The following is a 22,700-nucleotide window of genomic DNA, read 5'->3' as shown; positions in this document are numbered from 1 at the left end:
AGGTACTGAAGATCATAGAACTTGCAAGTGATTTATGAAAGTTTTTGAAGATGGGCCAGTTAGTACAGGCCTAAAAGCATAAACTAAGTGGTGTCCCGCTATCTGTCTTTCTGTCTGCTGTGTATATAAACCGCGTAGTGTTGCTCCACCTCTCATTTTCTTATCCTCATCTCATTCATCTCCATTAGTCCTTCACGTGGTGTGCGTCTGAGGTGTTATAAGACTGTCAGTGGGGACTGATGGAGATGGTAATGATATTATACACAGCGGTATCCATATGTTCCACCCCACATACGCTCTGATGCAGACACGCCATCTAATGCGATATGGCAGGAGGACGAGCACCGTAAAGGTCAAGACAATCGGGGGACTGTCACTCACAGTAATTTGCGTTGGCTGAAATGCCATATAAGTGGTGTGCAAGGGTATCATCAGGTGGCATTAAGTCTGAGCTTGTGTTTTTGGAGGTGTTCAATGCTGAAATCTCACTGTTTAACTGTGAGAATTTCCCCTTCCCATTGGGACACATCTTGTATCTGGGGGCAATACTGTCATGTCCTTGAAATTTGCAGTTAACCCCTGTCTGCTGCAGGCAAGACATGGTACTTCTCAGGGGAGAGATGTTAGATTCATGCAGCCTTTGGCTCTGCCTAACTTTTCTTTTCCAGAGGCACAAAACTCATTAGGTTTTCTGATTCTAGCAGATTTTGTTGCTAACTTGTTAATATGGTGCAGTTGAAGAGATCAGAGGATTATAAAAATGATAAAAAATGTGGTGTATGTTTAACACAATTCTATTAACACAACAAACAGCAGCTTATGGACAGATTGTGCTCTTTTATAGTTTGGATTTAGTTTAGATTTTGTTTTACATCTCAAATTTTAAAAGTGAAATCCCTACAATTACATAATTTATTCTCTGACATGCTGTTCCCAACCAATGATTTTGTTTTCTGTTATGCAAAAGAGGTATTTATTGGACAATATGAAACCTGCTCTTATTTGTAAACTGAAAGTGTAACCACAGGTTTCAAACAAAATGTGAATTATATGTTTAAATTTAGTCTGTTAAGCAAATAAAGTTATATGGCTGCGGGGTTGCAATAGTTTTAGTGTTGTGTTTATTTGCAATACAGTCATTTAGTGATGTATTTATTGCGCTTTTTTTTAAGCTAAAAGGTTTACATTTACATTTACATTTAGTCATTTAGCAGACGCTTTTATCCAAAGCGACTTACAAATGAGGACAAGGAAGCAATTTACACAACTAAGAGCAACAATGAATAAGTGCTATAGGCAAGTTTCAGGTCTGTAAAGTCTAAGAAGGAAAGTATTAGTAGTATTAGTTTTTTTTTTTTTTTTGGGTACAGTTAGTGTGATATTCAGAGAGGCAATTGCAGATTAGGAAGTGAAGTGGAGACTAAATAGTTGAGTTTTTAGTCGTTTCTTGAAAATAGCGAGTGACTCTGCTGTTCTGATGCTGATGGTTTATATCCATCTTTTGGATGAGAGGTTAAACCAAGGTCCTTATTCTCTGTTGTCGTTAAAAATCTCAGGATGTCCTTCGAAAAAGACTAGGGATTTAACCCCAGCATCTTGGCCAAATTTGCCCACTAGCTTCTGTCCATCATGGCCTCCTAACCATCCCCATATCATAATTGGCTTCATCACTCTGTTTCCTCTTTATCAGTTAGCTGGTGTGTGGTGTGGGTTCTGTCACAATATGACTACTGTCGTGTCATCCAGGTGGATGCTGCAAACTGATGGTGGATGAGAAGATTTCCCAAAAAATGTGTAAAGCACTTTGAGTGTCCAAAAAAGCACTATGTAAACGTATGGAATTATTATTATTATATAGGAATTAACCATCAAATTCCAATGCCTTATGTCTTTCTATTTTGAACCCCCCACCCCTCACTCTGAAAAAAAGGATAGAAATGGCAGAAATTGATTTGATTAAATGATTTGTTAAAAAGGTTAAGATAACACTGCTCTCCACTTCAAGAAAAACGTATGCAAGTGCATTTAACTATAAAAATGTAGTATAATCAAAATGCCATATGAAATAAAACATAGTCCTAGAAATCTTCAACAAGCACCCACTGAGTTCAGTGAGTACCCACTGAGTATCCACTCAGGCTGTCAGATGACAGTCAGAATGACATTTTACAGATTAATGTGATAACTTTTTTCTGGAAAAAAGGAACAATAAATTATGACTTCATTTTCATTTTTGGGTGAGCTGTCCCTTTAACACAATTTGGTTTTCATGCATGTCAATACATGTAGATCAACTCAAGACATTTTAAGCATTTCTTGTTGTGTTCCATGCAAACAAAACTAAATCATCAAATTCAACAGTAAATCATGACTGAATTTTCAAATTTGAGTGAACTGTCTCTTTACCTTCAGCCAACAGAAATAAAGGTATTAGCAGTTTCGAGAGAAGGGAATGGAATAAAAGAAAAGAACAGATACTGCAGAAAGTTGGCATTTCTTAGATAGTGTTGAAGGATGTTTCTTGTCCGGGCGGCGTGCTGACTCATGGGCAGAGGGAAGAGCTGAGTAGTGCTGCTGGCTTCACACAGAGGCTTTGTCCTTGATGGAATTCTCTAGAATCTGGAAGAGACTGAGGTATTATGGGTCAGTGCGCCGGCTCGCTAATGTCCTGGCTTTTGATTCACCCTTGGGCTCGTCGAGAGGGGTCAGCAACAATTTGTAAGCACTCAAAAGTGACATGACGTCTTTTTTCTTTCTTTCTCTGTCTTGCTCCTTCTCTTTCACGTTTCAGTGCTTGTGTTTTTTTATATTCACATTCATACTTTGTTTTTAATTTCTTGACTTCATTAACTGATTAAGCTGCACAGATTAACATTTCTACCAGAAAGACTTTAGGGGGCAAATAAACCTTTAAACATTTATTGTGAATTGTTTGCGTTAATGTAAGTTAAGGGTTACGGTTCTTCCATAAAGTCCTTTGGCGTAAGCCCTGTCTGTAGTCCCGAACTCTGGATGAGCTGGCAGATCCTGCCTGAAGATGAAGGCAGGGCGAAGCCAACCCCCTGAGTGGAGACGAAACCGACCTGGTGGTGGTGGTGATTGGGAGGATGGAGGGAAACTTCTGCAACGTCACCTGAGTACAGCAAAAGTGATTGTTTAGATGGGCTTATATATTGCTTGCTGGGTTGTTATAGGCTGACGAGATAATTATTATGAATGATGTGACATCTCAGTCCTCCTGGCAGAACTATAGCTAAATCTTTCTTTGGCTGTTGCCTACAGACAACTCGGTTGTTATTTCCATCTGAAAAGTAGCTGGTTTTCCTGCCCAATACTGAAAAAAAAAATTCAAAAATAGTAATGCACAATGTATCGGTGGCCATATTGATATCGGACGATAAATGTTATTTTTACTTTTATCGTTATTGGTTCGATATCAAAATTACACTGATATCTTTAAGCGGATTGATTACGTAATTGTACAGAATTGCCTGCCTCATCCATGTATTGGTCAAATTTGTTGGTACTTGTCCAGTGCACTATAACTGAGCTTTCCTCACATTGTTTATTACTTTAAAGTCCATCCTTTCTTTGTGTGGCATTGTTGTGCGCTAATAATTCAGTCAACTCAACCATATTGCTTATCATTGTAGATATGTTTGAAGAGTGTCATTGTGTATTTTGGGTTAAATAGCCTCAGGAAATTTTTTTTTGCAAAAATATGTGTAAACATAGAATAGTCACTGTATAAAAATATAGCATTCTGAAATGGTTATATTTATTGGCTAATATATTGGTGCGGTGACGCAGTGGCGTAGTAGGTAGTGCTGTCGCCTCACAGCAACAGGGTCGCTGGTTCGCTGGTTTAATCCTCGGCTCAGTTGGAGTTTCTGTGTGGAGTTTGCATGTTCTCCCTGCATTCGCGTGTGTTTCTTTCCCGACAGTTCAAAGACATGTGGTACAGGTGAATTGGGTAAGCTAAATTGTCTGTAGTGTGTGTGTGTATGTGAATGTGTGTGGATGTTTCCCAGTGATGAGTTGCGGCCGGAAGGGCTTCCGCTGTGTAAAAATATGCTGGATAAGTTGGTGTTTCATTCTGCTGTGGCGACCCTGGGTTAATAAAGGGACTAAGCCGACAAGAATGAATGAATATTGGTTATCGGCCTCCAAATCTTAAGACTTATCAGTTATCGACATCAGCCAAAAGGCATCCCTATTCAAAAATCTCTCTCATCGTCAGCGGCCAGAACAGACCAACTCTTAAGGACGTTCTGTTCTTTCACCTGCTTCTCTTCTCTTCTGTTATTGTTTCTTTACTCATTCTCCTTCCTCCCTCTCCTTTATCCTCTCCCTCCATCACTGTTTCCATCTATCTCTTCCATCTTCCCATTTGTCTCTCTTTCGTACTCACCTTCTCTTCTCTTTTTTCCCACTCCTTCTTTTCCATCCTTTTAATGGCTGGCTTATCTGCACTTTGTCCTGGGAATTGCTCCAGTGTTGGAATTCTTAACTGTGTGTGTGCTATATGGTGTCCTTGGTCAGATAAGATAGTGAAAGAGCAGTTGATTTTTTTTCTTTCTTTTCTGTGGCGTTAGATGAAAACATAGGGGAAAAGGCATAGTAAAGTTATTCGATGGGAGTTGGCTGTCCATTTGTTAAATTAAAAGCGAAATATTACCATCTTTATTGCGCCATGACCTTGTTGAAGTCATAGAAGACTGTCCTGCCAAAAAGCAGGAGTTCTTGTCTGCGGGCATGTTCCAGAGTGAAGAGGAAACTAATGAAAGGAAGCAATGCTACTAACTGCGTTATTCAGTATAATAGTGTGTTTTTCAAAATTGTGCTTTTTATTTTACATGTAGTGTTTTTTTCAACTAGCATGTTCAAGCAGCTAACAAAAAGTCACTTTCAAACCAGGTAGCTTTTTTTTTGCTGGTCATAATTGGGTATTTGCATGAGATAACAAAAGAGAAATTGGCAAGGTAAACGTATTATAGCTGATTTATACTTTTGCGTCTAGCGCATGAAACGACGCATAGCGCAAGCTCTGTGATTGGTCGGCTTGGTAGCGCTGACGAGTGTGGGCATTGCTGAGAGCCATGAGCCCTATGCAGTGAGTGTTTACAAGTGCCGAGTCCTGTGAAGGAGCTTGAAACTTTTGTTTTGTGTTAACCTTACAATTAAAGTTGCTGCCTGTCCGCTGGTTCCCGCCTCAGAATAAGCGAGTTTTAGCTACTTGTACATTAAGGTAGCGTTCATAAAAAAAATAAATAAATAAAAAACACCCATCAACAAACTTGACACAGAGGAACATTAAAACATAACTGCCAGCTAGCATTTCAGAAGTGTTATAGCAGAGCAACACAAACAGCAAGCAGAAGTATAAATGCACGGCTCACTGAGTGCAGAAGTATAAATCAGCCTTTACCTCAAAACATATTGGGATAACTGAAGTTTGATGCAAAATTTTACAGAGCAATGGTTATTGTGACCTTACATTAAGGAAGATTGTTTAACATCTAGACCGGAGATGCCAAAACTAGAGCCTGCAGGCCAAAGTTGGCCCATGCTAGCCTTTAATTTGGCCCACCATCTCATTTGAAAAGAGAGGGAGAATTATAGGGAGGTTGGCTGGGGCGAATATCTGTGAAAAGATGGTCATTTCAAATTTAATGTAATCCTTTGTTTTTGTGGTAATTTGTTTTGTTTTAAAAATGTAACTGATTTATATATGTAAATACTGTCACTCAACAGATGCACAAGACATCAGTGAGCAAATCAAATCTAAGGGTGCTTTCACATCTGTAGTTCGCTTCATTTGGTCCAGACCAAGGGTAATAAATGATACATTGTTGCATCTTCTGCCGTCGTTGGGTCGTTTTCACACTACACTGCTGGCTTTGGTTCGAACCAGTTGAAACAAACCAAAATGCCGTCATCTGACAAAATCCACATCTCTCATTGGCCAGATGTTGTTGAACATATTTCCTAAACTGCTTATTGATTGGTCAGAATTCACGTGCGGGAAAATGCCAGTGAACTCCCGCAGGTAAACAAAACCTTTTACTCTGAAGGGACGACTGCGCTGGCTGATTGTATGCCTGCTTTAGACAAACTATACATTACGAAAATGAAGCGCGGCCGCGGCTGGAAAACAGTGTTTAATGCATCGCTTGTCACTTCAGGAGGAGCCGTGAATTCATTTAGCTAAACTGCGACATGGTCATCTTGCGGAAATATTACCAACGATCCATCAGGTAATGTTTTCCCCTCTCTCTCTCTGTTGGTAAAGTGCTGTCAACAAATATTTTTCCTCCATATCCCATAATGCACAGCGCATCGACCTACGGCAGCTGAATTAGTCCAAAACATGCAGTACTTTTTGCGGTTGGACCTGTTTTAGTATGGGTCATATTCTCACCACAAATGAACCGCTCCAGGGTTCGTTTGAAAGCGTTCCGAGACCACCTCTTCAAGCAGGTCTCGGTACGCTTATTTGGTCCGCTTTTGGTGCGCACTCGATTACGATTGCTGTATTCTCACCTGCCCAAACGAACCGTACCAAAAGGGGAAACGAACTCTAGTGCGATTCAATCGAACTAAATAAGGCAGGTGTGAAAGCACCCCAAGGCTGGTGGAGCTTAGTGTATTTAGCATTGAACTCCATTATGTTGGTAATGGGATTGTTCATGTTTTTACTGTAATAGTTTAATTATAAAACATGTAAAAATATACTGCATTAGTTGAAATAATTTAAAGCAATGTTTCGTTAATTTTTTTTAAATAGTAGGAAATAAATTAAGAAGTTATTCAAAATTTTATATAATACAGTTTTGGTATTTTTACCTCCGGCTCAAAGCCCGCAATCAGGTTTGGTTTTTGGTGCTTCATAAGAAAAAGTTTGGGCACCCCTGATCTAGACATACATTAATTATAATAGACATACATTATTATAAACTAAAACAACATTTTTTAAATTATCTCACTTATATCAGTGTGTCTGTTCTTTGATTTCACCCATTTATATATATATATATATATATATATATATATATATATATATATATATATATATATATATATATATATATATATATATATATATATATATATAATTTTAAAGTTTAAATTATTTATGTTAATAAATGCATGTTAGGATGACTCAAAGTCATCTGATGATAAAGTAATTTCAACTCTTGAATTAAATCACTAAATAAAATATATGTTGAAGTAGCTTTTTAATTATTTAATTTCCTAATTACTGTAGCTTCATGAGTTTCCTCCACAGTCCAAAGACATGCGATATAGGTGAATTGAATGAGCTAAAATTGGACATTCGCTGCCTAAGGGTGCTTTCACACTAGCACTTTTGGTCCGCACTCGGGTTCGATTGAAGTCATAGTATGGTACGTTTAGCTAGTGTGAACGTGCCTTCTGAACTTGTGTGCGCATCTGTGAACCGTACCCGAGTCCGCCTGAAAGAGGTGGTCTGGGGCACGGTTCACTTGAACTCTGGCCAACTGTACTAAAAACTATCGTTTTAATAATGTTTGATTGTGTGTGTGTGTGTGTGTGTGTGTGTGTGTCACGTTTGGTACCTTGGTGACACGCGGGTGTGTGACTAAGCCAGGGCAAACATGGTGATACACAGTGATGTCTGCTTGTCTCCTCCAAAAACAGCTTCTGCAGACACTGTGTGATGTTCTGAATGTTTATAATATTTTTTGCGGCAGATGGACGCGAGTCGCTTTCTGTATGACTAAAACCAAAAGCTTCAGTAAAAGCAGAATGACAACGATGTGCGGACGTCTTTCCATTTCGGTGCTTGCTTTTGTGACCGCCACCTAAGAACGGCCATAAACAAAACAGCTGCTCGATGACTCAAGCATACTGGGGTTCAGAAGGAAAAAAGACAGTTTGAACACAAACCAACCGAGAAGGTGGCAAGGAGGAACAATCGAACTTGGGTACGGTCCAGGCAATTGAACCAAGTGTGAAAGCACCCTAAAACATATGCAGGATACGTTGGGGGTTTATTCCGCTGTGGCAGCCCCTGATTAATAAAGGGACTAAGCCGAAGGAAAATAAATGAATGAATGAAGTAAAGCTGACTTTTCCAACAAGGATAATAGCTTAGTAATGGCATAGTAATATTGGCAGTTTGTCATCAGTGTTTGGTTAATAGAACATATGTTCAAACTGTTTAAATGTGTAAAATATTAGCACAGCTATAAGTATGTTTATAAACGACAGTAAGCTGGACTAACATATTTCTGACCCTTGTCTCTAGCCTACCCTCATGAGGCCATGTGTTTTAATGCGACACCTTGTATCAAAACATTGGTTCAACATCCATAATGACTTGAGTGAATTGGAGACTTCTCATAGGGTATCAGATGCAGCATCATACACAGATCACAACCTCACCGAATGTTTAAATGCTGATTGATTTGGTGTTTAGAGTGTCTTTTGTTGCTCCCCATGGGTAGCAATATCCTGTTTCATTCACAATACCCAGTGTGCTTCTCTCTCGTTCAGCCATCGATTATGTCTTCATCTATTCATCTTAAACACAAAGCACATTTGATATGAGAGATACAGTCAGGAGACATTTCACAGACTCAAATGAAAGAGACAAAGTACTGTGAGCAGAATCAATGTGTTCTATGGCAAAATCCTATAGTTATATAACCTAGTTTTGAGCTTTGAATTGAGCTAATGTCTTTGCTACTGGAGGTTAATGTGATTTGTTGAAATCCCTCACCCCTCACACACAAATGTGAAGCTTGTTTTGATACTCGTGAGACTTTAATTAATTTATGTAACTCACTGACAAACAACCTAGAAGCTTCCACTTTCAAAATTTGGAGAGCCCTTGAGAAAGTTTAAAGTCCTGCTTCTGCTTTGCACTATATATTTTCTCTTTTGGCCTCTGGCTACAGGAAAATCCACTAGCTTTTCATTTCCCCTGCCTCTCCCTTTCTCTCTCTGCCCCATTCTCTGGCCTTTGCAGCTTCTTAGCTCTTGTATTTGTGTGTGTGTGTGTTTTAGAGGGTCTACATCATCCTCTGTGAGTGTCGAACGCTAGATCTAAATTTAGCTTGAAGAACAGGGTCATTAATACTCTCTGGCCAATCTCCAGGAATCAATCACACCCACCTACAGGGAGAGAGGCTTTTAATGATCCACACAGCACTTTCTTTCACTTCTGAGTTCTTCTTTATACTTTGTACTGTTTAAATCTTTCCTTATATGAAATGGCCACATAAACTAGAGCATTTGTACCTCTCTGTTTACCATAATCTGTCATTCTGTATACTGAGGCCCTGTCAACACATAACCGCAGCTTTTTCTATGCAGTTTAGCCATTTGTCCATATGCAAGCACAGTACTGGAACCACTGGAACCAAACTTTTGGAAAAACTCCTGTCCTGTAAACATTTTCAAAAATGCCAGGGTCTTTGTAGCAGGTGAAATCAGAGTTTTTAGCTTGTCCATGTACTCATTTCATTTGTGTAACGTCAACTTGTCATTGAGATCTATTGTTTACAAGATGCATGTATGTGCAATAGCTGGTGTCGCATGTTGCCAGCCAAATGAAACTAATAATAACCCTTTTTTGGTTTTAAGTTTAAGAGCAATTGACTATTTTTGTGTTTTTATGTGGACTGAAGGAGGAAAAACATTGTTTACAACAATAACTGTGTACATGGCTTGAGACAGTCAATCAATCAATCAATCAATCAATCAATCAATCAATCAATCAATCAATCAATCAATCAATCAATCAATCAATCAATCAATCAACCAATCAACCAATCAATCAATCAATCAATCAATCAATCAATCAATCCACCCTATCCATCCATCCACCCTTCTATCCATATTGATATTTCTGTATAGACATCTTTTCATATCATCCATCCTTCCATCCATGCATTCATCCATCCATCTATCCATATTGATATTTCTGTTTAGACATCCTTTCATATTATCCATCCATCCATCCATCCATATTGGTATTTCTGTATAGACATCCTTTCATATCCTCCTTCCATCCCTCCATCCATACATCCATCAATCCATCCATCTATTCATCCATCCATATTGAAATTTCTGTACCAACATCCTTTCATATCACCCATCCATCCATCCATCCATCCATCCATCCATCCATCCATCCATCCATCCATCCATCCATTCATCCATCCATCCATATTGATATTTCTGTATGGATGTCTGTCTGTCCGTCCATCCATCCATCCATCCCACATTATATTGTTATATTGTTATAAATATACCAATATAGTCTGTTTGTTGTTTGTTCTGTTGCTATAAACATAATATTTGATTGACATTTGTGTTAAGTATCCAACCATTTTCGCCTCTTGGTCAGTGCATCATTCCTGGGATATTGAAATATTCTGTAAAAATCATGGCTGTAAAGCACAAGCTATCATCCTTGATTCATCACATAAGAGCTGCTATAAGATATCACATGAATGAAAGCCAAGACCATGTAAGAAAAAAAAAAACATGTCCAGTCAATGTATGCAAATTTCCCAAGACAGGGCAGCTCTGGAAAGCAGCAAAACATTAGTAAGTGTATTAAACCGAATCATCCCCGATTGCATGTTAGGTGCTGAGTATAGGATGTTTTAATAGAGCGCGCCGCTTGTCAACTGTATCTGCATAGTGGCTTGTTCGAGAGCGTATGTGCACTGAAGCATTTTCAAGGTGAAGGCAGTTTGTTGCAGCGACAGCCACAACGCTTGCAACTTTAATTGTTTGGGTCCCCAATAAATCAAACGTGCCTCTGGAGTTTATTTATTTAGAAAGCGTATTAGACAAATTAATCATTCCCAGGAGCATGGAAGAGAATAAGAGAGTATGCTTGTGTTTTACACTCAGTGGATCTTGGTGTAACATGTTAGCATCCTGTGTTCATATTCATGTGTTTTTGTGTGTTGTCTTGTCTCTCTCAGGGTAATGCATGACAGGGACATTCCTGACGTCAGAGGAGAAGAAACGTCACTATTGACCCCCTAGGCTGCTTTTTTTTTCTTAATGCTTTTTTCTTATGTCCCTCCTTTAGCCTACTTTTGACTGACATGAATGACTAGCTGTCTATGTGGCATGCTGGTAAGATAAAAACAGTGCAATACATTTTTAATTACACCTCACTGTTTTTTTAGTATTGCTTTCAGGTATTGAATGAAACATAAGAAATAATCAATGTTGCTGTCTTATCATCTGCCTGTTAGGATTCATGCTTTAAAGGCTTTTAAACTCTGTCAAAGCAAGACGTTTCAGTTGTTTATATATTTTAGTTGGCCTACCTTGTGTCTTTGATGCCTTAATGGTCACATGAAATTAAAATAAAATGTTTAGTAACATTATTGTTCATTTTTATAAGCTAGTGTGCAACAAAACAGTGACACAATTTGTGTTTAGAAGATATAAAATTGATACACATGTAAGGCTTGCAGTTTTTTTTACTTTCGCCTAAATAGATCAATGGTTTTATTCACGTCACCTCATAATTTAGTTTTTCATCAAATCGTGACCAATCAAATGCTCTCTAGTATCTGACATGCCACGCCCCCTTCAAGATGCTTCACATTTGATGCGCTTGAGCTCAACCACTCTCACTGGCAGAGCTGTAATAAAGGGACTACTTTATGTTCCACCCTTTTATTCAAACATTGAATAAAACTGCACATTTCAAAGCATTTCACGGGACCTTTAAGGTGCTTTCACATAACTTAACAGTGCATTTGTAAAAACAATAGTGATTTTGAATCACAACAACAGATCACCATGGTGCTACATTTACAGCAGGTGCGATCAATAATGATAAAAGAAAATGATTAATTCTGCCAATTTTTCCCTCAATGCACTGCAATGGAATGGGCCGTCCAGTTATTTTTGAGCTGTAGTTCATGTGCCTGGAGCTGCTGCATTCACCCAAAAGAAAAGACTGATGGAGCTATAACAATAATAACTGTTTTACTAAAAAAAATGCCAAAGAGAACTATTCTGGAAAAGATGTGGATGTATTTGTTATGATTGGTGTCTAAAAATGGAGAACATTCTAATAAAAGTCAGAAATTAAAGCATTTTATCAGGCTCCTAAAATCAGGTTCAGTAGTTCCATTTTAAATATAATGAATAAAATAGCTTATTTTCTCTAAAATATCTCTTCAGAAAGTTCATTTGTTTTTTAAAAAGTTAGATTTTGTTTTACGTCAAAACCAGCTAAATCCACGAAATCACTAAAGGGCAAATAGAAACCTATAGATGGAACTAGAAATATATATACACTCACCGGCCACTTTATTAGGTACACCTTACTAGTACCAGGCCGGACCGTTTTTTGCCTTAGGAACTGCATTAATCCTTCATGGCATAGATTCAATAAGGTACTGGAAATATTCCTCAGAGATTTTGGTCCATATTGACATGATAGCATCAAGCAGTTGCTGCAGATTTGTCGCTGCACATTTATGATGTGAATCTGCCGTTCCACCACGTCCCAAGTGATGTGAACTCATTGTCATGTTCAAGAAACCAGTCTGAGATGATTTACACTTGATGGCATGGCTTTATGACACTGTGGTCATAAAGGGATGGACATGGTCAGCAACAATACTCAGGTAGGCTGTGGAGTTGACACGATGCTCAACAAAGTGTGCCAAGAAAATATCCCCCACACCATTACACCACCACTACCTCCAGCCTGAACCGTTGATACAAGGCAGGATGGATCCATTTTAATGTTCTTGACGCTGATTTCTGACCCTACCATCTGAATGTCACAGCAGAATCAAGATTCATCAGACCAGGCAACGATTTTTCCAATCTTCTGTTGTATAAACTTGATGAGCCTGTGCGGATTGTAGACTAGGTTTTTTGTTCTTAGCTGACAGGAGTCGGTGTGGTCTTCTGCTGCTTTAGCTTAAGGTTGGACGTGTAGTGCATTCTGAGATGCTCTTCTGAATACCTAGATTATAATGAGTGGTTATTTGAGTTACTGTTGCCTTTCTATCAGCTCGCACCAGTCTGGTCCTCTGACCTCCGGCATCAACAAGGCAATGAACTGCCGCTCACTTGATATTTTTTTCTGTTTCAGACCATGCACTGTAAACCATTCACCGTTCGAAGTAATTAAAATCACCTTTCTTCCCCTTTCTGATGCTCGGTTTGAACTGCAGCAGACTGTCTTGATCATGTCTACATGCCTAAATGCATTGAGTTGCTGCCATGGGATTGGCTGATTAGAAATTTGCGGTAACGAGCAGTTAGACAGGTGTACCTAATAAAGTGGCCAGTGAGTGTATATACATTTCATTAATTCATATTCGGCTTAGTCGCTTTATTATGTGGGATTGCCACAGCGGAATGAACCGCCAACTTATCCAGCTTTTGTTTTATGAAGCGTATGCTCTTACAGCCGCAACCCATCACTGGGAAACATCCATACACACTCATTCACACGCATACACTAGGGACAATTTAGCAGTTCAATTCACCTATAGTGCATCTCATTTGGACTTGTGGGGGAAACCAGAGCACCTGGAGGAACACTGGGAGAAAATGCAAACTCCACGCAGAAAAACCAGCTAACCCAGCCGGGGCTCGAACCAGCAACCTTCTTGCTGTGAGATAATTGTGCTACTCAATGCGCCACCGTGCTCCATATATATATATATATATATATATATATATATATATATATATATATATATATATATATATATATATAAACTATTATATTTTGGGGTTTCTGGTTGCATCCTTATATAAGTAATATTGCTGCGACAGGGAACTTGTCATAGACTATATGATTTTGTGTTTGTTGATTACCTGTGATTCGCCTCATGAAAGTGCCTTTAAAATGTTGCCTCTATAGGCAGCTCACTGGGTTTTGGAACAGAGCCATAATTAATATATTAAGCCCATGGTTACTGTCTAGTAATGGATGGCTACATCTCAAGCTGCTCATTGATGTTTGTGAAAAGATTTAAAGGGTGTTTTCTTTATAGCCATGAACAGCCCACTGGACTTTATTGCGTGTGGGCATAGAGTCAGCTCCATCCTTCTCCTCCCAGCATTCTCTCCACGCTCGCTTTGCCCTCTTGTCAACATGTTTGTGATGTCTGGCAGTTTTTGGCATTTTCTCCAGATTGTGCTGTCATTCACGCAGGGATATACTTCTCTGGTCCTTTTTTTGGGTGTATTATCATTTTTTTCATATCCTTTTTTGACCCACATTTTTTGCTCTTCCACCTCGCTGTATCAGCCGCACGTGTGGTCTCTACTCATTACATCATGGGGGTCCAAAGCAAACAACTTCAGGTGGTCAGAGGATGTATGAGGATTCAAGGCGTGTCCTTATCGGCAGACACAATTTCCTGCGGTATCTTCCATCCCTGTCACTTCAAAGTGTGTGTGATGGATGGACGGGCTGAGCCACTGAATGACTGTACTTGCTTCCTCTAGGTGATAAATGAAGGCTGCACGCTCTGCACTCTAGTACAGTGCAACTTTAAATTGCAGCTGAAAAGTGTCTTTTCAGAGCCGATGATGTTTGTGTAGCAACAAGATTATTTAGTATAGTTGTTTAGTACTGAATATTAAAATGTGTGATATTTCATAATGTACATAATTAACATTTTTCACTCATAATACTCACACACAATCATCAGGCATTTGTAATCCTCCCGAGTGCAAGACTCCATTACAAGTCTTTTTATACAATATTGCTGTCTGCATCTTATCTCTGTGCCAACAGTTTGAGCTCTAGTGATCACTCTTTTAATCTCTTTTAATTGTTATTCCCTCACTCTTTCCGCCATCCTGATTGCATTTGCGTAAATGCATTATGCTCTGGCCTCCCTTTTTTATTTCTCTCTCTCTCTCTTTCTCTCTTTCCCTCTCTCCATCTTTCCTTGCTGTGGAAATATGAGTGTGTGCAGTTCCCAGGTTCCCAGTAGAGGTTATCATCAAATTATATCGCTACAGCACAAACACAGACACACACATTCACACACCACGTGCCAGGCGCTCAATAAGCCTGTCGAGAAATTACATAGTCTTCACCAAGTAGAGACTGCATAAAACGAGATGCAGGTTTTTTTGTTGGTAATGATTAATGATGGTAGTAGTGATTACTTTTTGATTAAAGACTAGTGAGGAACTGCAAGTGTTGTTTTTTCATTTTTATATTTTTTTAAAAAAAGGTGTTGAAGTCTCTCTTAATAAACGGGTATTGCTAATAAACAGGATATTTAAAATAGCTATACCTATTGTTACTGTCAATACATTACTATTACGGGTGTCATGGTGATGCAATGGTTGAAAGATTGCAAGAAGATCTCTGGTTTGAGTCCTGGATGGGTCCGTTGCCATTTCTGTGTGGAGTTTGAATGTTTTCCCCGTGTTCGCGTGGATTACCTCCGGGTGCTCCGGTTTCCCCCACAGCCTAAAGACATGTGCTATAGGTGAATTGAATAAGCTAAATTGGTCGCAATGTATGTGTGTGAACATGAGAGTTTATGGGTGTTTCCCATTGTTAGGTTGTTGCTGGAAGGGCATCTGCTGCATAAAATATATGCTAGAATAGTTGGCGGTTCATTCTGCTGTGGCAACCCCTGATAAATCAGGGACTAAGTTGGAGGAAAATGAATGAATGAATTGAATGAATGAATAACTTCTCCACCCATTATCTTTACATGCACACAGATGCATGTACGCACGCCGGCCCGTACGCACGCACGCACACAATATATTTGTTTGTTTTTTAAGATATGATGGTCAAAATAACAAATGTTTTGATTTATTGTCATTGAACTTTAAATGTTATTCAACTTATTTGTTTTTAAGCTTTTCTGAAGTTAAGCCATTTGTATTATGTTATCAAAAACATACATAAACTTGTCTGAAAGGTTGTCATTTTATGCCAAAGGTGGTCAGAATGATTTTTTAAAATTAATTTAGAATAAATGATTGGTAAAGAGAAAACAAAAGTAAATACAGGGAACTTTTAAATTCCTGAAAATTGATTAAAGTAATTAATTATAAATTATATATTTCCATTTTTTCAGATTTACACTATATTTGCATTCAGACTTAATGACCAAAGATAATTTTAATCAATTATCTATTTTTAAATAGACTACACCATTACTTTTGTCAGAAAAAAAAACAAAAAACATATATATTTTTATATATATATATATATATATATATATATATATATATATATATATATATATATATACATACATACATATATATATATATATATATACATACATATATATATATATATATATATATATATATATATATATATATATATATATATATATATATATATATATATATATATATACAAAATGTGTAATACAAAAATTAAATGAATTTTAAAAGATTAATGAAGTACTTTTAAATAGACCAGTATAAAAATGTTTGACAAAAGCATTTGACATTTTTCAGTGAATTTACATTTAGTTTTATTTTCTATTCAGATTTGAGAGAGATTTTACATATTTACAATTATGAAGATAAAGCATATTAACACTATTTCATATAGAGATATAATACGATATTAAAAATACATTAATTATACTTTTCTCATTGAGTCGGTAAGTAAGGATTTCATCTAATATTTTGTTCTATTATTGCATGGAAAATGAACTAACATGAACTACATAGGAACAGTGTTTGTACAGAATTGATTAATCATAATTCAGTGTTTACTAATGCATTATTAACATCCAAATTCAGGCTTATTTACATTATTTAAGGCATTGTGAGTTAACGAACCAACAATGAACAACTGTATTTTGATTAACTACAGTAACGTTAACTAACATAAACACTGTAATAAATGTATTGTAGTCTGTTCATGTTAGTAAATGCATTAACTAACATTAACTAATACAATATTATTGTAAAGTGTTTCCCATCAATTTAATATTTAAATATAATGTATTTAAATATTAATTTTAAATTTGAGCTGTAATAAATTGACACAGTTGAGTTTTTGACAGCTTTTTCAGACAATGTGAGTGTATGACACTGGTAAATGTTGTCAAAACAAAACTAATATTAAAGTGGGCTGTTGTTTTCATTACTGACTTTTGGAGAGCATGTTTGACAGTGACTGACAGACTTCATTGCTAGCAGTAAAGCCAGAGAGATTGGCAGAGCTAATTAACTTGTATGTCCACTGAGGGTGAACAATGACTGACATGCATATTACCAGAGCACTGACTTTAATTAAAGAAAATAAATAATAGAATGCAGAAACAATCCACTTTTCAAGCTGTGACAGATACAATGCTATTTCTGAATCTAAGAATCTACTCACTTGAAATGAGAAGAGTCAACTATTTTTGACCATTGTTTAGTCCTATCACACATCAAGCAAATCTGTTATAAAATCATGGTGTACACTACTGTCTTTCCCTCCATTTTTGAGGCCGACATGACATAGGAGTCTGGATTCCCCACCCACAGAATTGATTGACAGCTGTATATTAACATGTCTCTGTAGTAACGCACATAATCATATCAACAAGACAGGACGTGCACAAAGCAACTGGGATTAAAAGATCTGTTCAGCGCTTTGTGATCATTAAATGTGATCAAGAATGAGTTTTACAAGTTTATAACATTTTTAAAACAGTGCATGTTTGTAATGAATTACAGCGATTTTACCATCATACAGTTACATTGTGTTCAGTGCAGAGAATTCTAATGTTCTGAGAGGTGTACTAAATAATCTGACGGGTGTTTTGAGCTGAAACTTCACAAACACATTCTGGAAACACAAAAGACTTATCTTAAATCTTGAAAAAGGGGTAAAAAAGGTGCCCTTTAAGGTTATAATTATTTAAGTTTTAATATTTAAGGTTGATATTGCTATTAGGAAATTACTTGCTGTAGCTGTAGTATATTTTTGGATTTAAACTGAAATACTAATATCTTGCAAATGAACTAAAAGATTAATGTACTTTCATCATGTCAAAGACAAAATAAATTAGTTATGAAAACAAATTTGTTTTACATGTTGAAAAAAAATCTGTTAAACAGCACTTGGGAAATATTTAAAGAAGTTTACAGGAGGGCTAATAAATTTGACTTCAACTGTGTATTAGTATAATTTGTCATTCTGACCCAGAAACTGTACGATGTCAGATTTAACAATCAGTATATTTTAATCCAAAAGTGCCTCAGTTTTGTTACCCTTGATCTCCTGACACTTTCCTTGACTCAGAACCCTTTCAGATTCGGTCGACCCGGTGTAGAGTGTTACTGTCAGCATGAGAGTGGAGCGGCCGTCATCCAGCTACAGTTTCTCATCAACGAAGTGAGTGTTTTACATTTTTTTCCCCCCTCTCCATCTTTCTGTGTCCTTCTCAACCACATGCTAAGAGCTGATTCCCATGGAGCTCCAAGAGGCAGTTTAAGTAATCCAGGATGAATGCTCAAGAGGCTTAGATGATCCCTTAACCCAGAGCCTTTTGCTGCCACAGACTCTCTTGTCCTCCAGAGTGGGCCTAAAGGGATCCTACAGAGGAAGCTGATATTACCATTTCCTCCCCAGAGTGTTGCCCACAGTCAGGTCCGCAGGGATCTCTTACACTAAGCTGTCTTGTAGATCGCACTCCTTAGTGTCAAAACGATTAGTTCACTGCATGTTCGCAGGAAAATATGGCTATTTATAGAGACTTTTCTCATTGGACATTGAACTTTGGTTTGAGGTTGAACATTTGAGCACTTTAGAAAGCATATTTTATTTTAGTCATCAAATTTTCAGTTAGGGAGATGCAGTGGCGCACTAGGTAGTGCTGTCGCCTCACAGCAAGAAGGTCGCTGGTTCAAGCCTCTGTGGGTCAGTTGGCGTTTCTGTGGGAAGTTTGCATGTTTACCCCCCCGTGCTCCGGTTTTCCCCATAGTCCAAAGACATGCGGATGTGAATTGGGTAAGCTAAATTGTCCGTAGTGTATAAGTGTGTATGGATGTTTCCCAGAGATGGAAGGGCATCCGCTGCGTAAAAAATATGCTGGATAAGTTGGCGGTTCATTCTCTTGTGGCGTCCCAAGATTAATAAAGGGACTAAGCCGAAAAGAAAATGAATGAATGAATATTTTCAGTTGTGCATTACAACAAAAGCAAAAAAAATGTTTGAAAAAAAATATTTTTATTGTATTATAAATCTATTAAAATGTGTACATTTTAAATTGTGTTTAGTAAGGTTGATTACTGGAATTATGGGAAGAGCTAACCTTTCAATGGAATATGATAAAATAATTATATATTTTTTTTTTTTCATAAATGATACTTAATTTAATTAAACTCATGTATATAAAAAATAATAATACATTTGAAATTTGAACCTAATTACTTAAAATAGTATTAAAAATTTAAATTAAAAGCATGTTTAAATGTAATTGGATCAATTAAATAACGCATTTTAAGAAAGTAATTTAAAATATTATGAAAGATCTAGATCGCTGGTCATTTCTCCCTCTCTTTAATTGGTTGCAAAGAATTGATTCGTATGAATGCCTTGACAAGATTACTTAATTTGTTCCAAATGTTACTTATAAAAGTCCCTAAATCTACATTTGATTCATTGAATAAAAACATTTAAAAATTTATATTGGGGGGAAAATAGTCATTTTGAAAAGATTTTTCAGCTGTCACATGGTTGAATGTTGAATAGTAGAGCACTCTGTTATGAATTGCAGACAATGGGGAATAAAGGGATGTTCATACAGACAAGGTTTAACAGGAGAATTTGACTGGGTGTTAAGATCCTGATCCGTAGATGTCTTGAAAACTGCTCCGAAAACACCCAGGTCACATAATTTAAGAAATTCAAAGGATCTTATATTTCACAAGCAATTTGAGACCTGGCATATATGGCGAATCTTTGTTTGATTGACAGGGTTGAAAACAAAACCACAATCGCACATAGCCTTGTGGTCCATGCGCAGTTCAAATCCCAGCTTGTACAAAAATTCAGAAATTGTGACTCTTTTATTAATGCTTCTTTATAACCAAAATGCTTATTTATAGAGTGCATTCGGATGTAGGACCAATATTAAAACAAAACACATTACAAGAACAGAGCAATAAAACCCCAAAAAAAAACCTCATAGCAAGAAGGTCGCTGGTTCGAGTTCTGGCTGGGTCAATTAGCATTTCTATGTGAAGTTTGCATGTTCTCCCCATGTTCGTGTGGGTTTCCTCTGGGTGCTCCGGTTTACCCAACCATCCAAAAACATGCGCTATAAGTAGGGCCAGACAGAATCTGTGGACATTTTTTGCTATTTCTGCGCAGAATTTTGTTAAAAATCTGCAGATTTATGCGGAATGATTTTGTATACTTACTAAAACCTTAAAATATGAAATAAAAAGTAATACCTCCTTTTTAACTTTTTTATATTTACAATGTGAATCCAATTAGATCTACTTTATTTGGTAAGAAAAGCAAGTCTCTCTAATAATATATCTACGTAAAGACAGAATATATGACTTTACACACTGTATTGTAAATAAACCATATGAATATTTTCATATTAGTCAATAATACTACTGAAATTAATTTCAAAACTAAGTAAATGTTTACAAACATTAACACAAGTAAATAAACATAATCAATGATGGGCTAAAAATCTGCACGCAAATTTTGCATGTGCAGATTCTGTGTGGGCATAGCCATAAGTGAATTGGATGAGCTAAATTGGCCGTAGTGTACTGTATGAGTGTGCGAATGTGAGGGTGAATGGGTGTTCCCCAGTACTGGGTTGGAGCTGGGAGGGCATCCATCAGGTGAAACATATGCTGGAATAGTTGGCGGTTCATTCTGCTTTAGCGACCCCTGATAAATCAGGGACTAAGTAGAAGGAAAATGAATAAATGAATAGTTGCTTGGATTAGTGCAAAGCATGATAGGTGTTGTAGTCAGGAAGAATATCTGGGGATCACAACACACCCAATATTGTGCATATTGCAATGGAAAATAGAGCAAAATAAAATAGATACCTTCAAAAAAAAAAAAAAAATGTTGATTAACTGGTTTTAAAGTGACTTGCACCATCTGGATTTTCTATATTTTTGTTTGCTGAGAATGAAACCAAAGACATCTGGGTTACTATCACCATGTTTTACCAACAAAGCTATACAGGGATGCTTGAAATAAGACAAAGTTTTGAAACAAAGCTATACTAATAATAACATTACATAACATAACACAATGCATTTTTGAAATTAGGAAATCTAATGTTTGACAGCTTCCAAAATGGTAATATTGGTGAAACACATGAATGTAAATCATGAAACAGATTTGACTTCAATTAGCTCTTTGTTAAAAACATGTATATTCAATTATTTAGTCATGGGATCATCTGGTTTCTTGTGCAAGTGATGTCACTATAAATGTCTCTCATGACTCAAAACTACAAATGCATATAATATGTGAATGCATGCATACATGTTAATACATATTTATTAAATTAATGTGTATTTTCTTGCAAGTTACCTTCCTAGGAAACATGTTTATGATACTCCTCCCCATCACTGTGATTGTCCCATTTTAGCTAAGAAACATGGCTGGGCTGCACTGGCTTTTTTGAGCTGCAGTGTTATTTTGAGTTCCTTCACACATTCATTAGTGCCTGTTTGTGTGTATACATGTTCATTTTTAATGTGTGTGTATGTGTTTGTTTGTCTGTGGCTCAGCAGACCAAGCAGAGCCTGTTCAGACGAACAGACACACACACACACAAACATGCACACACACACCTGGGACACAGCACAGACTCTTGTCTGTTTTATATTCAGCCTCTATAAAGCAGAGGAAAATCAGTGTCTGTGTGTATAGAGTCTGACTTTGCCAGTGCCTGGATGGAAAGGAGATATTTAGTGGTATCATCCCTCCTCCTTCCCCTCTGTCTGTCCCACCCACACTGTCTCTCTGTCCATTTATTTTTCCACACTTTCACACACACACATATTCACCACCCACTACTGTATCGTCAATCTTACAAGCCTCCAGAAATGCTGCAGAATGAATTGGTTATCTCCACCCGAATATGGTACAGTATGTATCATGGAGCATTTTTCTCCAAGCTGAGCCTCCGACAAAAATCTGAATGTTACAAATATATAACAAAACAAATAGAACAAAATAGGATTTTAAACTTATTTGCAAATGTCAGCAAATAAAGTTTCAGAGAAGGCTAGATGATTTAGTTTACAGGTATTTATATTTTACAATGTGAAATGCATCCTAGAATCATTGATTGCTGATCAACACATTTCATTAACATTATCAACAGTTAATAATGAGAAAACGTGTGTTTCTAATACATAAGGGTATTTTCAGAATTCTTTTATGTATAGAATAAGTCCATGTTGGTACCTTAAATGTGTATTGGTACCCAACAGTTTCAAACGGGTATACGATTATTTTGTTTAGGTACTAATTTGTACTTATAAAGTATGGATACAGACCCTCAGTACATACAAATATATACCTTTAAAAAGATACATATTCTACCCTAAAAGTAGGGTACCGCTCCAGTGACAGCTTTATATTTGAGGGTGTGTATATGGTATGCATAAAAATACTAAAATAATAGACTTTATATAATAGAACTAAGATAAAATAAAATAATAAA

General features: G+C 37.0%; 2 protein-coding genes across 7 annotated transcripts in view; both read left to right on the top strand.

The window, feature by feature from the left end:
- LOC141379311 (uncharacterized) overlaps positions 1–22,700 on the top strand; it is a 701,133-nt gene that overhangs the window by 212,023 nt on the left and 466,410 nt on the right. The gene's annotated exons all lie outside the window — the stretch shown is intronic.
- stxbp5a (syntaxin binding protein 5a (tomosyn)) overlaps positions 1–22,700 on the top strand; it is a 178,029-nt gene that overhangs the window by 37,048 nt on the left and 118,281 nt on the right. For all 6 annotated transcript variants that reach the window (XR_012395549.1, XM_009294730.5, XM_009294728.5 and 3 more), the window contains 1 exon segment: positions 18,298–18,379. Coding sequence is in view for 4 of the 6 variants with exons in the window: in XM_009294730.5 (XP_009293005.1) it covers positions 18,298–18,379 (82 nt within the window). In the remaining 2 variants the exon portion in view is untranslated.

This window comes from Danio rerio, chromosome 20, assembly GCF_049306965.1.
Source record: "Danio rerio strain Tuebingen ecotype United States chromosome 20, GRCz12tu, whole genome shotgun sequence".
Lineage (NCBI taxonomy): Eukaryota > Metazoa > Chordata > Actinopteri > Cypriniformes > Danionidae > Danio > Danio rerio.
This window is presented reverse-complemented; position numbering and strand designations above follow the sequence as displayed.